The 16,734-nt window shown below is 34.8% G+C and overlaps 1 protein-coding gene across 1 annotated transcript in view; it reads right to left on the bottom strand.

Annotated features, from left to right (window-relative positions):
• The window catches only part of LRRIQ1 (leucine-rich repeats and IQ motif containing 1), a 210,788-nt gene that overhangs the window by 101,522 nt on the left and 92,532 nt on the right, over window positions 1-16,734 (bottom strand). The window contains 3 exon segments of the mRNA XM_011988666.1: window positions 9,166-9,367; window positions 12,985-13,434; window positions 15,641-15,820. Of these exon segments, the coding sequence (XP_011844056.1) occupies window positions 9,166-9,367; window positions 12,985-13,434; window positions 15,641-15,820 (832 nt within the window).

A 16,734-nucleotide genomic window follows, 5' to 3' on the forward strand; every position in this document is an offset into this window, starting at 1 on the left:
GAAATAGAAAGAAGTACCTAAAATATAAAAAATGTTTTATGCTGTGGAATAACCATACAAGTTATTTAAAGTTACTTAAAATACATTTATTTGGCTTCACCCAGGTGAAATATACTCAGAAGACAAGTTTGACCACAAAAGAGATCTTAAAATGGTTTTCAGTAATCATATTGTTAGTAATAAGATTGGTATTTTCATTCTGAAATATATATACACAGACAGAGAGGGAGATAGAAGTGAAATATACAAAACAGTGAAACCATCTATGACAATAGCAGTCACCCAAACCTTTGTTAACCGCCAGCATAGGAAGCCAAACCATAACCTGCATCAAATAATCCTGGATGCCAGGTGATAACCTCTGCAGCAATTAGCCAAGAATGGTCAAAACTTGATCAATGACCCAGCTTCCTTGCTTTTTACTCTGCTTCTAACTCCGGAACAACCAGAGAAAGCCAAATATGCTTCCCAAAACAATCACATAAGATGCTCTACTTCTAGCCTCTCCCTACCCACTTTCCCCATGCCAACAACCTCCAATAGAGCATACCTGAAGCTTTCCCTTTTTCCACTAAAAACTTTCCCACTCCCTTCCATGTTTTGGGTTCTACGCCAAAGGCAAGTGATGATGGGTGATTCCCTCATTAGCATATACCCTGAGTAGCCCATTGTTTTCTCATTTATGTGGTCTTTATTTCCACTCTATATGTATGTGTGTGTACATACCCACATACACATATAGTAGGAGAAGTGAGGGAGAGAAGGAAAAAAAGCAATTATGATAATGTCAGTAAAAATCAGGATTTTCTATAGAAGAAAAGAGATGCAAATATACAATTAAATGAGTAAAATTCTATAGTCCTAACTATAATTTTAAAACATCAATATGTACCCATGGTATATTTGTTTCCTAAAAATATCTATTTGAAAACTAAGTACAATGAAATTACATTATATAAATAATAACTATACCAGTAGAAATAAGTATTTCTAAAATCCAGATGGGGTTCTCTATATGTCATTTCCATTAAAGAAACCAACGGCCTTTAGAGAAATGACTGATTCTAGGCCTGGGGCAAAATGTATGCCAAATGAACCTGGAACATTGTGTCACATTAGCAAGCAAGGACAATTTTAAACACTACTAAATCATGGCAAAAAGTGAACTTGATGAGACTACCACTGGCCAAATAAAAGACCACCATTTAAGCAGCAATAATAATACTAACTGCAATGAAATCAAATACATATATTTCAAATTTGTGTTTATTATCATAGTACCCATTTTGGTGACCTTTGGAGGATGCTAGGAGACCTCATTAATCTAAAAATTGGTAAATAAAGGAAAATTATTAATATCAACCATTTAACCTGCCTTTCCAATATGAACTGTACCTTAGGATAACTAAATAGTTGAATAGATAAAGACTTTGTTTATAATTTTTGAATACTTTAGTTAATAAATAAGGAATAGTAGATATCAAGTATCATCATTGTGTAAACCATTAATAAAATAATTGATCTAGGTAAAGTTTACCAATGGCCAGTAACATTCCTGAAAGAGAGGCAACCAGATACTATGTACCTCTTCTTTGTAATACATCCACCACCTATGAAATATTCTTGCTAAAGAAATCAAACCTGAATCAGAACAAACATTAGATCTTACTATCAATTTACATAAAACAAGGAAATGATAAGCATGTTAAATGATGTCATGAGGATGCATTTGGCAAAATTCAGAAATTGGAAAACCCTATAGGACAAATGACCTGGTCACTTCAATAAATAAATTGCAAGAAAAAGAAGGGAGTTGCTATATAATAAAAGACTTAACATACAAAATAAAAGTTTGAGTGATGACTTGTATTTTGATTAAGAAAAATCTGCAAACAAACATGTATTAAATGGTACAGGAATTTTGAATACTGGTATCATATTTGGTGATAGTGAAAAATAATTGTTATTTTTAAGCTTGGAAATGTATTTCAATTATATTCAAAGCAATATAATTGCTTGAATTATAGAAATTCATGCTAAAATATTTATGAAAGGAATAATTTATTTCAAATAATCTAGTGATGCGGAGGAAGATGTTAATTGGTTTTAAATGAGTCAACATTGACCAGTTGTTCAACTCATGTTTAAGGTAGGTATATGTGGTCTTGGGTCTTCTCTGTACATTTGAAATGTTTTGTAACTAAATGTTTAGAAAATCACAGATGGTGCACTTATCTTTTTTCTTACAATCAATATAATTACCTAAAGTCAGAAATCAAGCTTCACGTGACCTTACAAGCTTCTTTTGCTGGTTGTCATTCATAATTTCCAGCGATTAAGGACATAATCATGATTCTTGATGGAAATGCAAAGGAACAGTATTCTTCCATGGAGCCCATCCCATACAAATCAAGGAAGGTAAATAAGTAGCATGGATTTCAAAATTATTGAACGTCTGTTATATGCAAGACACACATGACACAGCAGTGACTAAAACAGACAAAAAATCTCTAAGCATGGACTTCCCATTTTAAAGGGGACTGAGACTGAGAATAAATACATTAGGAAACTAAACTGTATGGTAAATAAATGCTATGGACAAAAATAACAGTCACAAGAGATGGGGAGCATTGGGGAGGTATTGCTATTTTACATAGGGTATCCTAAAGACCTCCCACTGTGTATTTAACATTTGAATATATATGCATAATGGAGCCTACGAGCCACCAACCTAAAGATACCATCAGCAGGCAAAATTAATAGCGTGAATGTTTTTCCTTATACCTTTGTTCTGGCTTAAGCTCAGTAGAGCAAGATTTCTGCAATGGCCTACAACTGCTGTTTTCTATGCATTCTTCCCCTCTCATTCTGTGACCAGCTGGTCTTGTACTACTCAAATCAGAAGCTGTGCTATAACTTCTACCGCTGCCAACGGTCTTGAGCCTGTGGTCCTGAGCAGGAGTTGGAAGATGCTGATACAGATGGCATACCGTGCCTCAGTGATACTACTGCATTGAAATTTATAAGTTTTTCACAAGTGGTGAACCCTGTTCTTAATTATGCTTAATAGCCTGATTTCTCTGATACAGTGTAGCAGAGATTTTCTTTTCTCAGCCTGTGATAAATACTTGAGCCTTTCAATGTTACCTTCCTTCTTCCCAAAAAGCTGTGAGAAAGTCAGGCTTCTAGGAATAGGTATAGTTACCTACCGTACTTTCTGAGTGGGGAGAGAGCACTGTCAAAGAAGCTAGTTCCTCATAACTCTACTCCTTTACCCACCCAACATGTCTGGCTTGAAAATTCAATTATCCTTTTCAAACCGTGAAACATATCCACTCCGTCTACCCCCAGTCCCACTTTCTCTTTCTGGAAGAAACTTGTTTCAATCAAACCTCACCACCTATTTCAGCAGCCTCCTATAGCTCTCTCCAAGGCAACCTCACCACAGGACAAGTAAGAAATATATTGTCACTCCCTCAGAAGAACAACAATTTATTCTGCTGCTTATGTGTCAGGTTTCAGATTCCATTTATACATACTGAGATCTCTTTTCCAGGAAAGTGTGAAGTAGGTTTGAGAGTCCAGGAGGGGCTGTGTTATCTAGTCTATTTATTGCCTAAACTAAGTTTTCCACTTTTTACTGATAGAGCTTTCTTTTTGCCCAATCTATAAAATTCTAACTCAACCTATGATTGTTATCAATATTTTCAAGAAAGGTGAAAATTATTTGTAAAGGGAAAAATATAAAAGTCATATAGGATTGCCACGTAGATTAAACCAGAAAATTTAAACACAGTGAGAAGCATGTGATTATCAGATAATATGTACTCAATAAATATATTTCCCCCAATTTCCTTGATGCTTTATTTCTAACAACTTCATTCACTTAGTTTAATAAGAAAATCATGTGATATTTAACATTGTATAATTTAAAAAATACAGTTTATTTAATTTTAATCATATTTACCTCTAAAATGAATTTCAATGTAGATAATATTTCTCTGTTTTGTAAGTTCCTATAAATAAATTCTAGCTTCTTAAGGGAGTTTAAGGTTCTTCTAATATGAGAAAGGATGTCAATATGAGTCAAAAACTTGAACAATATTGGGTGGCAGAAAAAAAGAGGACATCTTTGTGTAATAAGGAATAAAATTGAAAGCATTGCTTAAGAAATTGGCATTACCCTTTTTAACTTACCCATTATGGAGCATACTATCAGCTCTTTGCCCTCTTTATGATTGGCATGTCACGTGGTCTGGATGACTAGTACATGCAAGCTACCTCAGAGATAAGTAACACTATTTTTCTTTTACCTCTTTCATTTGGGGATTTTAAAAAATTATCTTTATTTCTATTTTGTTCCATTTTTATTTTATTTATTTATTTATTTATTTATTTAAGACAGGGTCTCACTCTGTCACCCAGGCTGGAATGCAGTGGTGCAATCTTGACTCACTGTAGCCTTGACCTTCCAGGCTTAAGAGATACCCCGCCAAAACCTTCTCAGTAGCTGAGACTACAGGCACATGCCGCCCAGTTAATTTTTGTATTTTTTTGTACAGACAGGGTTTTGCCATGTTGCCCAGGCTGGTATTGAATTCCCGAGCTCAAGCAATCTGCCCAACTTGGCTTCCAGAAGTGCTGAGATTACGGGTGTGCTCCACCAGGCCCAGTCTTAGATTTTCATATCTGGGTGTTTATGCTCTGTCAGTTACTTGCTTTCTTTCAGAACGCCTTCTCCCTAACATGGCAAATGGGCTAAGTGGCTTCTTCCTGCTAGAGAGGTACACTGCATATAACTTTCTCCCCAACCCTGTCCTGGAAAGGTTCCAAGAATCAGGGAAACATGCTTTCTCTCTTGATTATCTTTCTTCCTAAGATCATCTTATCTTTTTTTTACCTTCCTCCCTTTTTAAAATACCAACAAAATGATATCAAGATTGAGTGCAGACCTAGTGAAAAGAAGCTGGGAAGGGCAACCTTTAATCCAGCATTAAGTGACATGAGCCAAGGATTGATTCACTGTGGCTCCCAATGGGTCCTGCTCAAATCATCAGGGTCAGGGCTTCTGTGAAGCTCCAGACTATAAAATACATAGCATGTGTGTTTTCTGGTGTGTCACACAGAGATATCTCCCTCATGAATCTGCTTAGGGTCAGAAATTCAAGTCCCAGCCATCTCTATTTAGTTTATCAGAAATAATGGTCATGTAAACATGTGGGTAAGTAATATTCAGATTCTTCTTCTAACTTACTTATTTCTGACAAAGCCACATTTTTATCCTAATAATCTATCTATGATGAACTCATCTCTCTTTTTCATACATTCGAATCAATTCTCTGGCCTGACAATTCTCTCTATAGGACACATCTAACATCTTTTTGTTCTACCCCCCATAGCATACTATATACTTGCTCCTTGTTGAAACTGCACACACCTCTCACCATGTTACTCCTACATTCTCTTAAGATTCTAGTTCTTTTAGTATTCTTGTTGTGCTGAAGCTTACTATCATTCCAGTAACATGAAATTCTGTGTTAAGTAACATGAAATCCTATGTTATTTTACTTCCACTGTCCTTTATGCCTGGAATTCCTTTCTCTTACCTATCTACATTGAGTCCTACTATTTCTTAAGGTGTAGCTCATATCCTTTAAATGGAGTAGGGTAAGTGCTATAACAGAGTAAAAATGTATAATAATCCAAAAAAATAGTTTATCTCTTGATCACATAACAAACACTGAGAGAGTAAATGAGCCAATGGGACAGCACTTTAACATGAGGTGACTCGAGAAGCCAGACTTTGCACTCTTCAGTTCCAACAAGGATGTCCCAGAGGCTGTCTCCATTTCAGCCAACCAGAAAGGGAAAATGAAATGAAGGAGTGTCTGTGGGAGATGTTACAGGGTAGACCCGCAAGTGATAAAGCGATGCACAAATCTACCAATGAATTTTTTTTCTGAGACAAGATCTCACTCTATTGTCCAGGCTGGAGTACAGTGGTGTGATCTCAGCTCACTGAAACCTCCTTCCCCTCTGGGTTTAAGAGATACTCATGTCTCAGCCTTCCAAGTAGCTTACAGGCACCTGTCACCATGCCCAGTTAAGTTTTTGTTGTTGTTGTTGTTTGTTTTGTTTTGTTTTTTGGTAGAGATGGGGGTTTCATCACATTGGCCAGGCTGGTCTCAAACTCTGGACCTCAAGTGATTCACCCACCTCAGCCTCTCAAAGTATTGGGATCACAGGCATGAGCCACTGCGCCCAGCCTACCACTCACATTCTAACGACTAGAACTCTGAGAGCCACAATCAACTGCAAGGAAAGTTTGGAAATCCAGTTTGGCTCTATGCCAGGAAGAAGAGAAGAATGTGGTTTTGGTGAACAGAGAGCAGTCTCTGGCACATCCTTCATGAAATCTTTCATTTCGATCCTTGTTACGCCCCGGCTGTTTCTGCCTAATCACGCTGTACTACTTCAGAATGTTTAGACAGTCTAAAATTCATATTTTAAGATGAGTCATTTAAGAAGCTAGATGATTGTTCCTAGCAGATGTGGAAATGGAGTTCACTTCAATGATTTGAAGTAACAGGATGTACAAAAGAGACTTAAAGTTACAAAGAAAGACTGAATGATGCTTCCTTTTGTTACTGATACAAAGAAGCTCAACCAAAGAACTCACAACAGAGATACCAGTCACAACTAGACTATTTCGTAAGGTAATGAACCTTCTCTTTATTGAGAGGAATGAAGCAAAAGTTGAATAGTTATTTACTGTCAATGCTGAAAAATGTATTGTTCACCCACTGATGACAGGAGGGAGTTTGGATGCATGGCATCTACATTCCTTATGTAGCAAAATAACATTTGGAGATAGTAAGTGAAGTTTTTTTTTTTTATTTTTTTCTCAGAGTTTCCTTGAATCAGTTACTGTCTCCTCACTCCCACCTCTATCAGGTAAGAAAAACAGCTTTGCCTATGCACTGTTCTCAGGAGGAGTACAGTATAGACAAATTAAGTAAACAGAAATACTGGATACATTGATTAGCAACTCAGCAAAGGTATTTCTCTTGAAAGCTGTGTCTTTAATATTAAGAGCCAGGAACTTGAGAGGAAAGGTAATTTCTTTTTTTCTGAATTTTAAGGCCATTCTTCCAGTTGCTTTTCCTAAATACCTTGGAGACATTCCTGATTCCTCTCTCTCTCTCATGTATTTACTCTCAAGAAAAAGTCAACATATATTCTGGAATGTGATAGTCTTACCACCTCCGCTGCTGATACTCAGGTCCGTGTCAATGTTATCTCTTGCCTGGTTTACTCTAATAGGCTGCTAAGTGATTTTGCTGCTTCTGCCTCTGTTCTCTTATAGTATAACTGTGACACGGAGTAAACTTGACCATGTCAATCCACTGTTCAAATTCCACCAATGTCTTTCCATATCATATAAGACCTTTTATAAATCCTACTTTGCTCCTTTTCATCATTCTCTAGTTACACTGGCCTCTTGCTACTTCCTAAACACTGTGGGCAGGCTACTAAATCATGGCCTTAGAATCTGATGTTCCTTTGCCTGGAATATTCTTCCCACAGATGTCTAATGACTAAGTCTCTCTCCAGTGTCACATTTCCTGGTCTTACACATCCATCCTATCTAAAATGATAAACTTTTCTTTCATACTCCCATCCCACTTTTTCTGCTTTATATTTTCACCCACAATATTTCTCATAGCGAACATATTTATTAACTGCATATTCCAACAGAATGTAAGCCACAAAGATTTTTGTAGCAAGAAATATTTGCTGAATGAATAAAGGGAAATGTTAAATTTTGTTTAATTGTTATCATTCAACTTGGGTACAATACCATGAATTTCTACAGATCTTATTTTATTTAGTTTATATTTGCGTCCTCTACCAGGATATAAATTCCACGAAGGTAGGAATCTTGTTGATTTTAAGTTTTATTTCCTGAGCCTAGAACAATTCCTGACAAGTCGTAGTTTCTCAAAAAATTTGATGAGTAAATAAATCTTTAAAAATGAGTGTGATCAAGATGAACTTCATTTTAAAATCGGACCTTGGAATATACTTTGTGAACTGCCTGTAGGAACCAGTTGGTAAGGTATTGCCAGTGGCATCTAAGAGTTGAGAGAAGTCCTTGGACAACAGAAAGAAGGAAACTGGGAACCTCAGTCTTACAGCTGTGAGCAAATGAGTTCTTCTAGCAACAAATTAGATTGGAAGAGGACCCAAGCCCTAGATGAGAACTAAGGTCCCAGTCAACACTTTGATATCAGACTGGTGAGACATTGAGCAGAAAATCCATCCATGTTGTGCTCGGACTTCTGAGTTACAAACATTTTAAGGTAATAAATTGCTAATGTTTTACACTGCTATAACAAAAACAAAAACCCTGGTCTTGGTGAGATTGAGTCAAGTCTGTTAATTATTTGCTTTCTAAATTTTTAAACGAAAGTATTTGAAAAACTTTAACAATTATTTTGGTAGATTTTCAAACACATAGAAATAGCTATTAAGGCCAAGTAAGACCTGCTTTGGCTAATCAAATGTTAGCAGATGTGACAAATGACATGTTGATGAAAAGTTGTTGTTGTTGTTTGAGACAAGGTCTCACTGTATTCCCAGTGGTATGATCACAGCTCACTGCAACCTCACACTCCTGAGCTCAAGCAATCCTCCTGTCTCAGCCTCCCAAGTAGCTAGGACTACAGGTGTGCACCACCACACCCACTAATTTTTGTGGTTTTTTTTTTTTTAGATATGGGGCCTCTCTTTGTGGGCCAGGCTGATCTTGAACTCCTGGCTTCAAGCAATCCTCCTGCCTTGGCCTCCCAAAGTGCTGGTATTACAAGCTTGGGCCACCACATCCAGCCTTGATGAGAAGTTTTAAATATGGTTGTGTGGTCCAGCTTGACCTTCAGTCATGCAAATAGTGTTTTGTATTTAAGGCTTATTCCTTCAATCCAGATACCAAGCAGAGCCACAGCCAACCTGCAGCTAACCTGCAGCCAACATGTCACTTGAATAAGAAATAAATCTACATAACTGTAATCACTGAAACTTGGAGGCTATTTTTAATACAGAATAAACCATGAAAGACAACTAATACATCTTTTGTAACTATGTTACCAAAAGATTGAAATTAACCTGAATAAGAACAGCAGCCTTCTCTCTCTGTTTTTGGATATTCACAATATTTTCTCTTTTTTCTTTCTTTAAAATAGTCTGATTCTTGATGGAAGAATTTGGCAGTCCTTCTGTTGCAGCAGTACATAGCCTTGTGGAGAAATGAATCTGTCTGCGCATGAGGTAACCACGCCAGTATGACTGGATGACCACAGCTGCCATACTATTAAGAGGAGAGAAAAACACACACACACACACACACACACACACACACATTTGTTATTATCTGTAAATACACAGTTGTAGATAAAAGTTCCTCCTAAGCAATATTTTAAACAAAGAACACATAAAGTATTATTTAAAAATAAGACCGCTTCTTTTACTTAACCATTGTCATAGAAGTAAAAATAGTTAAGAAAAGCTTCCAATCTGAAGAAAAGAAATGGGCCAATAGTTGGGTATGTGGCTAAAAGGAAGTTTCATTTGTTTCTTTTAAGGAGGGAGATTTATAGAGATTTTGTATCATCTTGGGGATATTTGTCTAGAGAGAACGGGAAAAAGTGATGAGGCAGAAGAGAGGGAACACATGTAGGAGCCAATGTTTACTTGGTAAGAGAGGGTAAAATCCTATTCATTGTGGAGAAGTGACCTTCGAATATAAGAGGAAGGAGGCTGCCTTTACTGTAAGAGGAAGGACCCTATCAGGTGCTTAGGAGCTTCACTTTATTCTCTGCCCACAAACAGTTAACTTACACTCTTACAAACCCAGCAGTAAATACTTACATTTTTGAGGTCTACACGTATTTGCCAATTTCAGGCACTGAATGAATCAATGCTATGTGTTTTCCATGTCCCCCTAAGTTGCCCAGCAACATTAGCAAAATGTGATTTAAAATATACATCGTTTATAAAAGTGGATTGTCAGTGTGTTTAGTTATTTAACTCTTACTAATCAGAAATGTTTTTCTTTCCCAACATAGATTATTACAGGAATATTATCAAGGTAAAGAGTGTAGTCAAAGTGCTGACTATTCTGTCTTACTCCCTTTTCAAATTTGTGACTTTGGCTTAAAAAGAAGATAAGTAGGCCAGGCGCAGTGGCTCAAGCCATTAATCCCAGCACTTTGAGAAGCTGAGACGGGTGGATCACGAGGTCAGGAGATCAAGACCATCCTGGCTAACATGGTGAAACCCCGTCTCTACTAAAAAAACAAAAATTAGCCGGGCGAGGTGGCAGGCGCCTGTAGTCCCAGCTACTCGGGAGGCTGAGGCAGGAGAATGGCATGAACCCGGGAGGCGGAGCTTGAAGTGAGCTGAGATCCCGCCACTGTACTCCAGCCTGGGCGACAGAGCGAGACTCCGTCTCAAAAAAAAAAAAGAGAAGATAAGTAATTCTTGGTGTATCCCCATTTCCTAATGCTCCCTTGAAATAGTTTTCAATAGTTTTATAATTGCCAAATCCAATGAAATTTCTTCATTCCTCATACAATTTATTTTAAGGCAAAGTGGAATGAAGTGATAAACTCTACTAGATATGACCACACTTTTTTTCCTCATAGTAATACATTTCTGGGAAATTAGAAAGGAATTATGAAGCCATTTTCTATTGCGGTTTTGGCTTATTATCAGCATTACTATCATCATCATTGTTATCATCACCACCATTTTATGTAAAGCTAGTAGAAGGCTCCAATCTGTTTTACTATGAACAGAATATTGAAGTTAAAGGCTAAAATATATGGTCTAAGATATACTGCTTGAATTTCCAGTACTTTGAAAAAATATTCATGTTCCAACAAATCATTTCCTCCTCCTAGGGTAAACATAACTTTGTAAATTTTGATATAAATATAATTCACATTTATTCATTCAATCATCCATTCATTACTTCATCTTTTGAACAAAAATGGATTAGGGGATTTCAAAGCACCTTTAATAGGCACTTTGGGTGATAAAGAAAAGAATCAGAAAACACATTTGCAATATGCAACTAGTAAAAATTAAAAGGCTTATGGGAAAACACATCAAACCTGAGACAATATCTTATATTTCTTTATAGACACATGAAAGTTTCATGAACTGTAACTGTGAATTTCTTGTAAAGTCATTGATTGCATGAATTCCTCAGCCTGATGTCATCAAAATTCCCCAGGGAAAACAAAAACAGAAGGTAGATGAGGGGTATTTTCTTCAGTGACACTAACATATGGACTACTTTTCACTACATTGAAAGCAGGTAAAGAAGCTGACTTTATGGTTTCCTAAATGTAGGGTGCACTACAGGTTGAGAAAAACAACTCCATGATCATCATCATCATCATAATATTTTTGGCAAAACTTATAATGTCAAAAGTGTCTTTAGAATAACAGCACATGTAAATAAATCTTAGGAAACTCTTACACAATTGGCAATTAATCTCCTGAATCACTGAGTGTTAAGATTCAGCAATGGGTATACATTTTCCTTCCCGTTTATTCTTTGGGTCTTTAATCTATATTTTCAGTTCTTCTTCCTTACTTATGATCATCATTTGGCTATTTTATTTAGGATTAAGAAGTTAAAAATATTGTTTATATGAAATTTCAGTAGGCAACATTTGAAGTGTTTGGAACAAAGGCAATCAAATAAACTGATAAAACATAAATCAGAAAATATTAAAGCCACTTTTGATAAATATTAAAAATTTACATTAGGAAATATAAGTTAGTTTCAGCATATCAAATTACTTAGCTCCCAGAAAAGAAAAAATTACTCTTTACCCTGACAACTTTTGAAAAAAGGAAGAGTGAGAAAAGCAAGATTTGCTAGCTACTATGGTATTCTAACATTTGCCCTGCTCAGCACCAGTAATTCATAAGAGAAACTAAATCTGAAACTAAATTTTTCTTTTCTTAGCTTGACTCTGAGGCCAAAAGTAAAAAGAACAAGAAGAAATTGACAGGCCAAAGTAAAACCTAATCCTTGCTGTTCAATAGTTAGTCATTAGCTTTCTAAAATTATTTAACGGTTATAAGGGGATTTACTTGATTAGTCATAGAGAATATTGCCCTACCTTATAGATCTATTGATGCCAAAAAGTTATAGCACATACATTCAAAATATGTGCAAAGATGCTCATTAAATGTTTATTAAATCAATGAGCAAATAAATGCATGTGCAAAGGCATATATATATATTTTTTATTTTATTTATTTATTTATTTTTGAGACGGAGTCTCACTCTGTCACCCAGGCTGGAGTGCAGTGGCACGATCTCGGCTCACTGCAAGCTCCACCTCCTGGGTTCATGCCATTCTCCTGCCTCAGCCTCCCCAGTAGCTGGGACTATAGGCGCCTGCCACAACGCCCGGCTAATTTTTTGTATTTTTTAGTAGAGACGGGGTTTCACCGTGTTAGCCAGGATGGTCTCGATCTCCTGACCTCGTGTTCCACCCGCCTTGGCCTCCCAAAGTGCTGGGATTACAAGTGTGAGCTACTGCACCCAGCCTGCAAAGGTATATTTTTAAAAAATTAAAATACTTGATTACTCAGAAAATGTTTTTATTATTTTTAGAGTATTGTATTTTATTTCTCCTTAAAATCTATTATTTAGAAATTACAAGGCAGAAAAAAATTCACATTTACTTATTTAAATACTACTAGAAATTAAACCAGAATTTAATCAAATTAATCTGCACTATAATTAATGATTTGTGCACCTCATGAAAACATAATGGAATCGGTATGAAATACGATTGTGATTTAAATCCTTCAGCAAATTACTAGGTGCCGTTGACTAATATCATCCATCAAAAGTAGTAAACATACATCTATAAAAGAAACATTATTTATATATCTTACATTTTTTCACTAGGCTCAATATTTTGGTGATTCCTCAGCACAGAATTTGTCATTTCTACTTCTTTAAATGGGATTCTTATGGTGGGAATACTGCTCGCCTTGCTGTCTTCTTTCTTCTGGCATACTAATAATTCCTGATGTCTTCCTTCCATATTTTCACATGTGGAGGAGTTGCTTAGTGGGGAGTGGCTGGAGACAGAGTCCATCCATTTCTCAGGATTATCTGGTGAGTCTGGATTATCTTCATGTGCACAAGAGTAGAAGACTCCATTTTGCAGAGTGCTGTCACTGTTTGTAGGGGCCAAATGATTTTTCTGGGCTTCTGATTCATCTTTCTTGGTGATATTTATATCCCCTCGTTCGTGGGCATGTCGGTATTCAGTACTAAGTATCATCAATTTTTTAAAATAATGACAGAGATTTTCTGCAGTATCCAAGGTAAATACATCTCTGAACAAATAAACGATGAAAACATTTAATAAGAATAGTATCAGCAAATATTAAAACTTGTGCAAGTTTTGAAATTTTCACTGTATGACCTCAAATGAATATTAAACTTCACTACAACATTCATTATAGATTATTTCTAGTTGTTTATATAAAAATGGATCTCATTTATAACAAAATGTGAAAACATTTGTTTAGTTAATTTAGATCCATCAGTCCAGACAACATGTCTGGAAGTTTTAGGACCATTTTTATTCTAGGTATTTTTGGTACAAATGAATGAGAAAAATTCATGCTTTTACTACCATAAACATGAGAAATCATGGTTGACTAAATTTGGAGAAGCTATTTATGAAATCAAGTTAAAAGTGCTTTCTACATTGACTTTTGCCATGCAAAATATTTGTACTGGACTTTTAAACAAAGAACTTACATTATGGGAAAATTTTTATTCCCATTTATCTCTGGAAAGATAATAATCCACTGCAAAGAGAATTCAAGTACTTTAAGACATAAATGGCTAAGATTCTCTTGAACAATTATTGGATTTCTAGCTTTTGAATTTTATAAGTTGTATAATTAATCAAATTTTAATGTTGCCTGGATTTGAAGTTCTCAATAACAAATGTAAAGGACTTTTCACTTATATGAGTATTCTTGGCTACATTTTGTCTTCTTTTATTTTTATTTCACGTTTAAAAAATTTTGCTTATTTCTAACATATTTTTTGGCTATATTTAATATATTGTCATAAGCTGCCTTAATTTTTTCCTGAAAACAAAATACAGTATATAAAAAATAAAATGTTAATCACATCAAACCAAATGAAAGTTACAATTATTTTCAAATATGTAGACAATTTGATAGTTCCTATGTTCACAAAGGTAATTTTAGACATTAGCATAGGCTCGCCCAATATGTTTAGATTTTGTATTTTATTCATTTCATTGGTTAATAATGCAAAAAAAGGATCGATATTAGGATATCAAGAGTTTGTGGTTACTTGTTGAACTCACCACCACTTATGCATTAAATATATAAAATATAGTCTATTTTACATATTATAAAATAAGAATTTTCCTTCTTCCTATAGTCTTTCCATTTTTAATGCTAAAATAAAACTTAAGTTGCAATGAAATAAATAGTACAAAGGACTGTATTTAAAATCTCATGTTGAAATTTGGATTTCAGGGGAATGTCAAGAGTCACCTTTATGTACAAAATTGTATATTATCACATATATACAAGTAAATATTATTTTAGATTTGCATAAAGACAAATGTAAATAATCTTAGTATTTGTTGCATTAAACACTACTTATAACAATTTAAATTATTTTTAATGATGTGAGATTTCTTTTTAATCTAAATAGACTGTTCAAAAGTATTTAAACAGAAAATGAACTTCTACATAGGACAAGCATGTATAAAAGTATCAATAACAATACTTTAAGAATATAATTTAGTAAGAAAATTTAGATATTTAGAAGTACATGTTATTTTTCCAATTGCAATGGAGAGTCATCGTAAGCGAAACAATACAAAATGGTTTTTGTTTATAATTTACATTTTCTGACATAATGCAAATTTTAAAATACAGTTTTAGAAATATCAATTACAATGCATTCAGAATTCGAGGTGGGGAATAGGAAGTTTTCTTTCTTCAAAATTTGATTCTGATTACTGTCAACTTCTGTAATCTAAATGGGTGCAAGTGCTGACTGCTTTTCTCTACTGTGCTCCCATCATACCTTAGTACATAAGCATATGTATGGTATTTTAATGTATAATATAAATTACATGTGTTATAAAACTTACCTCACTCTATTCTAGGTGTTTACCCAATTTTCTGTTATGCTAATTTGTGAATTATTTGGGGATAAATAGTCTTGCCTACAATAATTGTTGAATAAAATTATGACTGAATAATTAATGAATTTTTGCCTCTTGTCTTGATGCTATCCACATGCTTTCATTTACTTCATCTAATATTGTAGCATTTACATATTTGAAGTTATGTTCAAAATACATATTAATATATTTCAAGAATAAAAACACGATGCCCAAAATTTTTTAAAGGTAGAATATCCCCAAAACACACTGTTTTAATCTAAAAAAGTATAATTGTGTTAATCAGAATACTTTAAAAATCATATTTATAAATTACATTATTGATTCTAAATACAACAATGGGAAGATCAAAATCTTACCCTTTTCCAGCTATATAACTTTCAGTTAGCAAGTTGAATTCTCGAATCTGAGACTGACAAAGTGCCAGGAAACCTGCTAATTCCAGTTGATTGTGTTCTTCAGTGTGGCTTTCTGAATCAGAGTTTAGCATACTGCCATTAAGGATTCTCAGATCTGGCAACACTTTAAGTAGAGAATCCCTATTGAAAACAACAAAAAAGTTAATAATCCTGATCTTGATAAGGAGAGTATATATCTAAATAACCATATACTGATCATTTAAATAATACAAGCACAGGATATATATCTCAGAAAATGTGACTGTAGGGAAAATGATAGAGTTAGATTTTTTCGTTGTTGTTGTTACATTTCTTTAAAACACCTGGTATCAGGTCATATACAAAGTAAGTTTTAGAGTTAATTATTTAACCATTTTCTTCTAAAACACAAATGAAAGATTGAAACTTGGAAACTCAGGCTGGAATTTGGAGTGTAAAAAGATGCATTATGAAAAGAATAATAATATTAGATAAACTTTTAAACAGAAGATAACTATAATAATCTTAACAAAAGTTGTCTTTTATTTCAGAAATAGAGGTATATTCTGACTGTTTCTCTTAGTAAAATATATGAGAGTAAGACTAAAACAAGAGAGGTGGGATATTACCCTGTTTATCATGATCTGGAACATCTAAAAGTATACTTTCTCCTGAATCTTGCTAAAGATTATAAAGGTAAAAATCTTCAACATATTTACAAAAGTATATATCAATTTTTGGTGTCGTCCACCTGTAGTACCCGTTACTCAGGAGGTTGAGGCAAGAGAATCACCTGAACCAGGGAGGTGGAGGTTGCAGTGATCCAAGATCGTGCCACTGCTCTCCAGCCTGGTGACAGAGCAAGGCTCCATCTCAAAAAACAAAAACAAACAAACAAACAAAAAAACAAAAAGAAAAAAGAAAAACCCTAATGCTGTGAAAAAGCCAAGTCAGACAGCAAGAACTTTCCATCAAGCTCAGCCACTTAGAACTACTAGCTGAAACCATTCTCAAGGAGAGTGTAGGTCTCTTTTCACCAGGCTGCTGATAGTTACAGGGAAAAGTGAACTCCTTCA

This window comes from Mandrillus leucophaeus, unplaced genomic scaffold, assembly GCF_000951045.1.
Source record: "Mandrillus leucophaeus isolate KB7577 unplaced genomic scaffold, Mleu.le_1.0 Scaffold334, whole genome shotgun sequence".
Lineage (NCBI taxonomy): Eukaryota > Metazoa > Chordata > Mammalia > Primates > Cercopithecidae > Mandrillus > Mandrillus leucophaeus.